Source organism: Danio rerio, chromosome 9 (genome assembly GCF_052040795.2).
Source record: "Danio rerio strain M-AB ecotype USA chromosome 9, GRCz13ab, whole genome shotgun sequence".
Taxonomy (NCBI): Eukaryota; Metazoa; Chordata; class Actinopteri; order Cypriniformes; family Danionidae; genus Danio; species Danio rerio.
Genome location: NC_141029.1, coordinates 11,888,146 through 11,897,712, shown reverse-complemented (window position 1 = coordinate 11,897,712; position 9,567 = coordinate 11,888,146). Strand labels below are relative to the sequence as shown.

Here is a 9,567-nt window from a genome sequence, read left to right as displayed (position 1 = left end):
TACACATTTGATCACATACAGCACATGTCTGTATCAGTAGTTTTGTTTTATACCTACATTTGCATAATAATGACCACTATAAATACACTATCTCCCTTAATGAAATAATCACAGTAGCGCTGCACTATATATTGTTTTAGCATCGACATTGCAATGAATCCACAATAGTCACATCGCAGGATCTGCATTGTGGAGTCTGTATTAGAGTTGACCAGGTAAACAGTTCAGAGTCAGAGTCATTGCAGTGTAACCTAATTAAATTGAAAGTTTATCATTTGCATGTTATCAGAAAGCATTTAAAGTGAGTTTAAAGCATTTGGGCACAAGGAATGTTTATGGTGGCTTCAGATAGTCAACATACTGTTATACTAAACTTATTATTCTTCTGTCTTCTTCTTCTTAGACTATTTTAAGAATGTAACTTCTCCTAGACCGTACATACTACAACCACCAAACTAACTTCAAACCTCCAAACTATACAATTTTAAGCTGCTATTTATTTTCCTACTGTGTTATAGGAATTGTATTCTTTCTCTCCCCTCTTACCCCTTTCTGCACTGACTGCACATGGGAGAGAGGTATAAGGGTGAAGACACACTGTCAAATTCTGTGCTTTTGTTTACATCAGGAGCAATTAAAGAGCCGTCACGACTGCTGATATCCGTTTGGTTATTCCCACATTCAAAAAGAAAACACAACGCAGAACCAGTTCCACATGCTCTATAATGTTCATGTCTGGTGACTGGGCTGGCCAATCCTGGAGCAAATTGACTTTCTTTGCTTTCAGAAAATTTGATGTGGAGGCTGAAGTATGAGAAGGAGGGCTATCCTGCTGAAGAAATTGCCTTCGGCTGTGGTTTGTAATGCAATGGGCAGCACAAATGTCTTGATACCTCAGGCTGTTGATGTTGCCATCCACTCTACAGATCTCCCATACGCCCAAATTCTGAATGTAACCCTAAACCATGATTTTTCCTTCACCAAACTTGACTGATTTCTGTGAGAATCTTGGGTCTTTGTGGGTTCCAATAGGTCTTCTGCAGTATTTGTGATGATTGTGATGCAGTCCAACTGATAATTCATCAGAAAAATCTACCTTCTGCCACTTTTCCAAATGATCAACTAGATGTCAAGTTATTATTTGTTGTTCTGACAATTGGGATTGACGACAAGACTTTTGTCAGGTATGCAAAATATACCATTCTGGCATGAATTATAGCAAGATCACGTTGTTTTGAAGCAATCTTCTCACCACATTTCTCAAATATGGCATTGCGTAATAGAGACAAACTCAGTTTACAAAAGAGTCCCCTAGTAGCAAAGAATTCTGGCCCAGATTTGGCATAAAGCTGGCACAGCAGGCATTCATCCGCCACTGGCATACAGCATGTGGGCCAAACATGGCCCGGGTTTGGCAGAGGTGGCACCGTTTTTAAGGCGGCACACAAGATTTGGGCCAGATGAAAAACGTAGTATTTGGCCCAGATTTAAAAATTTGATAAGTGGGCCATGTGAGTTTGGCCAGTCTTGACCCACATTTAAAATACACTAAAATCATTTTTGAGTAAAGAAAAAAAATTCTACCAATCAGGTCACTTTGAGAAAAAGCGTGCCCATAGTGTGCCTAAAGCGCATCACTCCATGGGTTTATCAATTTCATTGTCATCGTGACACACCAACCTGTCTGGCCCAGTTCAGGCCCAGTTATGAGTTATTAACTTGGCTGAGACTTGGCCCAGATATGGTCTGTGTTTGGCCCTTGTCTGGAAGCCAGATTTGGTCCAGTCATGTACCGTAATTCACTGCGGCATGTGGGCCAAGCAAAACCTGATTGTGTGGGCCAGAGCTGGGCCAGAGAAATTTTGCTATGTGGGAAGAGATAAACAGAGCTGAATTCAAGCAATGAGCTTCATCTTACTTTACATCTAATGGACATGCTGTCTCTTTTTAATCCATTGTGTTTATGCCCTGTATTCTTCTATGGTCTGTGTCATACAAGCTAAGATGATACCCTTCAGAGTTATTTTCCAAAAATGCAACACATTCCAAACAAAGGATGGGTGCTTGAGATTAACACTTGATGAAAGTATCATGGCTGACCCTTTAAGTAGCTCTCAAAGCTCTGCATTCTTCATGTCTTTTCTCAACATTTCTGTTTTCTGATAGAGTTAACTGCAGAGATCACGGGTATTTTAGATTTCAAACATAATACATTTGGGTGACACTAAGTTTATTGAACATTTTACTGAAATTATGTTTCGATGACATACATTTGAGGCAATGAATACTATTATCACAGCTAACCCTCCAGTGAGAGATTGTGATCAAATCATGACAATTTCTCATACATTCCTGTGATTTATTTTTCATTTGTCATTGGTTTTGAGAACTCTTGAGCAGTGTTAGCATACTGAAAGGTATTTCATCATATAAGTGTATATGAGGTCAACAATACAAGAAGAGCCGAAAACTGAAACAAATGCATTTCACTTGAGAGCAAACCCATGAAAAAATAGTGATCAGTATCAGTAAAAGTGCATTAAAAGCCCCACACAATAAATATCTCACAAACATAAAGAAATTTACATAAAGGGCTGGGTGATGTGGACACCATTTTGTCATTTTGAGTTTAATAATCTTTTAAAATGGAAGCACATTTTTCTGTGAAAAAAGATACTGCACAACAGAACTGTATAAATGTTACCCCCTTTTGAAGATTTAAGATAAATCTTTAGTGTCTCCAGAATGTGTCTGTAAAGTTTTTAGCTTAAAACACCCATTAGATTATTTATTATACCTTTCAGAATTTTGAATTTTCTGTTCTGAACACAATGTAGCTGTTTTTGTTGTCTGTGCCTTTAATGCAAGTTCTCCCCGCCCATCATTCTCACTTGCCTGTCAGAGTATGCCTCAATCTCTGGCTGCGTCAGATAAACAGCACAGTGACAGATATGAAGGAAGCAGATCTCACATAATGATTGTGAGAAATACTACAGTAAAAACTTTACTGAGTTATTTCATGCCTTTCTGCAACCATGAGTATCACACAATGTTGTTGCAAAGTTTATGCACACAGTGTGCGTGTTACTTTGCACTGTTTTTGCACGACAAATATGACAGGATACACGTTAATATTCACTGCTGTATGGATATCAGTTATATTAATGCACAAAATAAACCTAATTTAACATCCACAAACCGGGATTGAAGCTTCTTCTTTTATAATTGTACTGACATGCGGCTGTGGTGATAAAGTACAGACGGTAAAATCGCTGTATTTTATTACAAACATGCACTGTTTTAAAAATGTTTTAAACTTGTAAAACACATTCCTGATCACATTTGACGATGACTGATGATCACAGAGAGTTGAACAGATCCTTTAATCCCAGTTTTTTTGATCACGTCATGTCTTGTTGATATGATTATACGCATTACTTCTGAGACATGTTTATATGGGGCTGTCAATCAATTTGGTGGGCGCGAAAACCACACTCCTACATCACTTTGCAGTGGGCATCAAAACGGGAAGGATTTGGATCATATTTTTAACATCAGTAAATAAAAAAAAGAGACTTATTGAAAAACTGTTTTTTTCATAATAGGTGCCCTTTAAACCATGGTCGAAAAAATACTTTGTTTATTTGATGTTTTAAAATAATAATATTGTTATAATTACTTTAAGATTTTAAAATACAATACATTTCTGTCATTGCAGAACAGAGCAGCTCTGGAGATGAAGTTCATGTGCTTATTTTCTTTAAATATTAATATGTAATACTGTGAGCATCATGTGTGTTTAAAGTTGTGGAGGGCAAATTGTGTCATTCATTAACAAATGCAAACAAAATATCCCAAAACAGAAACACTCCATTGAAACCCAATGGGCTCTATGCACAGCTAGAGTTTTAAAGCCAAGGATAAACTTCCACTGATAGCTTAATGTGACAATTTTTAATTTCACGAGGTTGTTTTACAGCTGATAATGTAATGTTGTAATGTAATTACAATACATTAAGTTAAATCGACTTGAGCATTTATTTAGTTGTTCAAGCATAAAACGAGACGAAAGACTGTTGTAACCACTAACACCATCATTAGGCTAGTGCAGAAATTCCATTTATTTTTTTAAGACATGGTTGGGGGAAATGGATTTTAATGCAGTGCTTCTTGTCCGATCTGAGACCCACTTCATATTGTATATCTATAAGGCAGTGAAGATTGCTGATTTTTAAAGAAATCAGATCTTAAACGTGACAATTTTTTAATGGAAAGACAGTTCACAGGAAGCCCTTGGGCTGTCTCGCTGAAAACTATAAGTCTGTGTGCATATAGGCCATTTAATGTAGTTTCTAAATAAATGTTGTTATTATGATTAAATGGGCTGGTTTTTGCCAATTAAGCTTTATTTCAGTATTTAAAAAATTGTACAGTATTATTTTATAAATATCTCAACACATTGAAACGACCATGGATTTTGAATAAATACGTGTGCGTCTTCATATGGACAACTTTCCTGACATTTTTAAAACCTTCTGGTTAATTTTAGGGTATAGTTTAGCTTCTTTGAAATGTATGACAAACAATGTGTTCTTGTAAACATTTCATAAAAAAGTCCAGTGAAATAAACCTGGAAATGTTTCCAGAGTCGCATATTTCCAATGAGCCCGGCCTGTTTCTTTTATGTGTCTATTATGTTCAAGGGTTTTGCTGCCCCTATTGTTTCCCAGTTCACATACTACTGTATATATAAGCTATGTTCAGGCTTTATAGCATTGTGCATTGTCGAATTATTAAAGGGCACCTATGGTGAAAAATCTACTTTTCAAGCTATTTGGACAGACAGGTGTGTAATTATAGTGTATAGACCATCATATTGGGGTGACATAAACACACACAGTCTATTTTTATATCCTCGGTTTCTTGTTGCACGTCCACCGTTTTCAGCGTGTGAGTCAAAGCGATATCACTAAAGGAACACTTGCGCTCTATTTTTTGATGAAGCTCATTAGGCTCAACACAAGATTAATATTCTCCACAATATCACTGTAATTGGAATTATTGCTTTTGCGTGGCTCATCGCCGTGCATTTCGGAGTTCTGGGGGTGGGTTTTTGTCGGGGTGCATGCGGTGCAGATTCGGGTCAGCTGCTAGGCGCCCACGGCACCGTTGTGTTTGCCCTGGTGGAGGCTTGTGTCTGAAGTTCTGGAATGCGTGGCGCGACGATTCGGGAAACTTCATGTTTCTGCCGCGTCACTGAATGTCTGGTGTGCCGTGTCGCGGCGCACTCGGTGCCTCAGTCAAAGTTAATTCAGTGTGTGTGGTTATTAGTCTCGGTGTACAAGCTCGGCACTTGTACATCATAACCATACAAAGACACAAATGATTTTGTACTCTCTGCTTGGTCTGTGTCCCGAGTTGTACATGTACGGCTAAATGCTCATCCTAGCTTAGCTTAGCTTCTCTCTCTGTCTGTCAGTCAGTCTGTTGTAAACACAGAGCGTGGGAGCCCTTGGCTCCGGCCCCTTGTTACGTTGGACGGGAAGCCAAAACTGTGAAGCAACACGCCCCTAAAACAGCAAACTGTTTAAACGCCCCCAACATGACACTTTTGAACACATTATAATAAAAACATCTGAATTGTGTGTTGAACTGAACCTAAAGTGGCACACTCAGAAGAACCATAATATGAATATTAAATCATAAAAAAGGGGTAAACTATGTGCCCATTAAGGGGGGCGTAGCAGTGGCGCAGTAGGTAGTGCTGTCGCCTCACAGCAAGAAAGTCGCTGGGTCGCTGGTTCGAGCCTCGGCTCAGCTGGCGTTACTTTGTGGAGTTTGCATGTTCTCCCTGTGTTCGCGTGGGTTTCCTCTGGGTGCTCTGGTTTCCCCCACAAAACAGTCCAAAGACATGCGGTACAGATGAATTGGGTAGGCTAAATTGTCCATAGTGTATGAGTGTGTGTGTGGATATATCCCAGAGATTGGGGTTGCGGCTGGAAGAGCATCCGCTGGGTAAAAACTTGCTGAATGAGTTGGTGGTTTATTCCGCTGTGGTGACCCCGGATTAATAAAGGAACTAAGCCGACAAGAAAAGGAATGAATTGTTAAGGGGTAGTTCAACCAACAGTGACCATGATGTAATTTACTCGATTACCACATGTTCTAAACCTGTTTGAGTTTCTTTCTTCTGTTGAACACAAAATTTAATATTTGGAGGAAAAGTGGAAACTGGTATCCATATTATTTTCTTGACTTCCATAGTATTTTCATCATAGTAATGATGTCAGAATAAAGGTTTCGAACCACACAGGATAAGTCAAACATGAGTAAGTTTTCATTTTCAGGTGAACTTTCCCTTTAAACATAATCGGGTTTAGAATGTGCATGTAAACTCATGTGATAGTGATGATAGGTATTAGATCAATCCATAATGATGAAGACATCGTTTATCACCCAGCCCTAGTTTAACATGTAGCTTCTCTTCCGTTTGCTTTTTACCTTTGAGTCTAAGAGTAATATGGCCTGTTATTTTTTTCCGTTAAAAGTTCTCAAAGTGCTTTTGAAAGAAAACGACAGGGCATTAGTCACAAGAAGTAGTCATGATATTAAATGCTTATAAATAACAGTCTCGTTTCATATCCAGAGCGATATGCCAAAAAATCCTTATCTTGACGTTCTGTCACTTCAGTTTTCAGCCAACACACCGTGGCTGCGGTGCTGATGTGGATGAGCTTCAGTTCATCAAGTCTGAACTTATTAAATAAGGCTGATGTAACAGAAAAAAAATATATATACACGAAAGCCTGATGACTTCACAGCTGATTAACCCCTGTTGGGTCTGGAGTAGTCCTTACAGTCCCGGGGTTTCCGAAGGGTGAATCACAAGTCAGACACTCCTCCAGGCCTTTCCAAAGCCTCAGGGTTTGAAATGTGTTTACATGAATCTGGAATGTTCTAGATTCTTTTTTTTTTTTTTCGGAATCGGCAAGCGTCTGGATTACTGACACAAACTCAGTTCCTTCCTGACCAAGCACTTTTTACACTGGACAACACAGCACCAGTGGAACCGGCAGAGACAGTTTTCCTCCAGGACCACCGTCTCGTCCCGGTGACCTCGTTCGCAACACAGAAGGTCACATCCGCTGACGTCCAGCGCCGTGCTGTTGCACGTCCTCCCGCGTGTGCCCAAGGAACCCGTCTTCCGGTTGGGCAAGCAGAAGTCTGGTGACTCGGCCGAGTAAATGAGATCTTGCTTGTCCGGAGGTTTGATGTTCTGCCCGACCGGGATGAGAGTCTTTCCGTCATTCCCACCCATGACTTTGGATGCCCCGTTGAAGCGCTCCAACAGCCGGTCGCCCACCTCGCGGAAGTGAGGCATTTTCTTCCAGCAGGTCCTCAGAGTGCATGAGCCAGACAGTCCGTGACATTTACATTCAGTCCTCATATAATTCTTCACCGCCTGCAGTTCAAGACACAAAGATAGTTTAGTGAGATAAAAGGAGAAGCTATTTAGGAGGAATTTACCCTCGTCTCTCTCTCTCTCTCTCTCCCCTCCCTCTGTAGCCTCCAGCAACCTGAAAGCCAATCCAACAACTTGAAAGCAAACATTCATACAGTTCTATACCTGTTGAAATTAACGTCTGATAAAAGCCGCATTTACTTTTTCTTTTATTCTTTTCTTCTTGTTTTAATTCCAAACAAGTTACTGCAGGGCATTTGAAACGAGTCCACTTTTACTTCGATCTGCCAAACAGATCTAGCTTGTCTTCTGTGATTTACCTGTGACTGACCCCGTACTAACAACAACCTGAGGCTGTGAGGCAGTGACCCCTGATGATGAAACACTACTGACATTGTGGCCAGTGGCCGATTGATGATGGCTCGGAGGAAACCATTAATCTGATCTTTTTGGACTGTTGATTAATAATGCACAATATGATGATAAACTGAGATGAGAGTACTCGAGTGCAGTACTGCGTTTTTTGTCATATAAGAAGTATTAGATTAGATGTCTCATTTCAAGCAAAGCTGTTACCGAAAGTCTCTACAAACAGCTGATATTTTCTAACAAGAGTATTTTATTGAGTTGAGGGAAAATCATCACCTTAGAATTTTAAGGTTCTGTCTGATATTTTTGTCAAAATTAAGCTATTGACATATTCTTAATAAATGACAACTTATTTACATTATGTGATGTCTTTTTATAAGTTGTTTACAATTCAAGACTTTATATTTAAAAGAAACAAATGTTACACATACACTGTTTGCTATGGAATGCAAAAACTTTGAAGCTCAACATCTCAAAATCATTCACACAAATAGATCCTTAGAATTCCAAGATGACGAAATATCAATAATGTAAAACAGTAAAAAGAAAATCATAAAAAAAAAAAATTGATTTAAATCTTTAAGAAGAGTTTTTCAAAAGCAACAGTGAACAGTATTGGACAGTATTAGAAAAAGTAGCTGCAATGTCGATGTTACAGATGCCACTACAGCGGCATTGAGTGGAGTTTATTTATAAACAAATTTCGAGAGGAGCACATGCTTATGATTGATCACAGCTGGTCCTGCATTAACTAATGCATGATTCACCAATCAAATGATTCCTAACTAACTATAAATAACCAGAGTTTCTTACTTCAGTTATCTTCACCTTGAACAATCCCCCCTTCCACTTCTACTCCTCCAGCTTTCACTTTATAGGGTGGCACGGTGGCCCAGTAGTAAGCACTGTTGCTTCACAGCAAAAATGTCACTGGTTCAAATCCTTAACAGGCCAGTTATTGTTTCTGTGTGGAGTTTACATGTTCTCCCAGTGCGCATGTGGGTTTTCCCCACAGTTCAAAAAACATGCATCATAAGTGAATTGATCAATATAAATGATCACTATAGTCGAGCTTTTAACGACCAGTATATCTTACCAGTATAGCAATTTGAATGTCATCAGCTCTAAATAAGGGGGAAGTTCTTGGGACATACCTGAGCTCAAACTCCCCTCTCGCCCAGCAAATGTAAGGGAACCCATGGCACGAGGATCTTATGAGCTCAGGGCTTTCTCCTGGGACAGCATGCCAAACTCGCTTCATAATCAATCATCAGCTAAGTGTGACCTTTTGAAATGGCATTTAATAATAATAACATTCAGGTCTAAAGATACTCAAGCTTAAAGTTGCATGTAAAAATGTATTAATAAAAAACATTGTTAAAAAACGGTATCTGTAAAGCTGCATGCAGATTTGTAATGTTTATTAATGTAATAAGTCATCTTACAATTTAATGTAAAATAAAATTTTAACATTTCTATTATTGTCTGCATAATACTTCTGTGTATCAACAGTTTTTTTTTTTGGAAACAGTGGCATTTTTTCAGGGATTCAACAGAAAATAAAATAATTAAAGAACAAAAATAAAAGTTTTTTTTTTTTCACTTTTTAAACTTTTTTTTTTTGTAATACATTTTTGATTTGTTTAATGTGTCCTTGCTGAATAAATGCATTATTTGCATAACGGTGCAGTATGTAAGTTTGACACCCAGTGGTTGAACTAGGTATTACACTCCAG

General features: G+C 38.7%; 1 protein-coding gene across 1 annotated transcript in view; it reads right to left on the bottom strand.

Moving 5' to 3' along the window:
* Positions 1-2,213: 2,213 nt before the first annotated feature.
* Positions 2,214-9,567, bottom strand: part of wnt6b (wingless-type MMTV integration site family, member 6b) — a 63,918-nt gene continuing 56,564 nt past the window's right edge. The window contains exon 4 of the mRNA XM_087267536.1: positions 2,214-7,462. Coding sequence (XP_087123662.1) covers positions 7,001-7,462 — 462 coding nt within the window. The 3' untranslated portion in view covers positions 2,214-7,000. The remainder of the gene's footprint in view (positions 7,463-9,567) is intronic.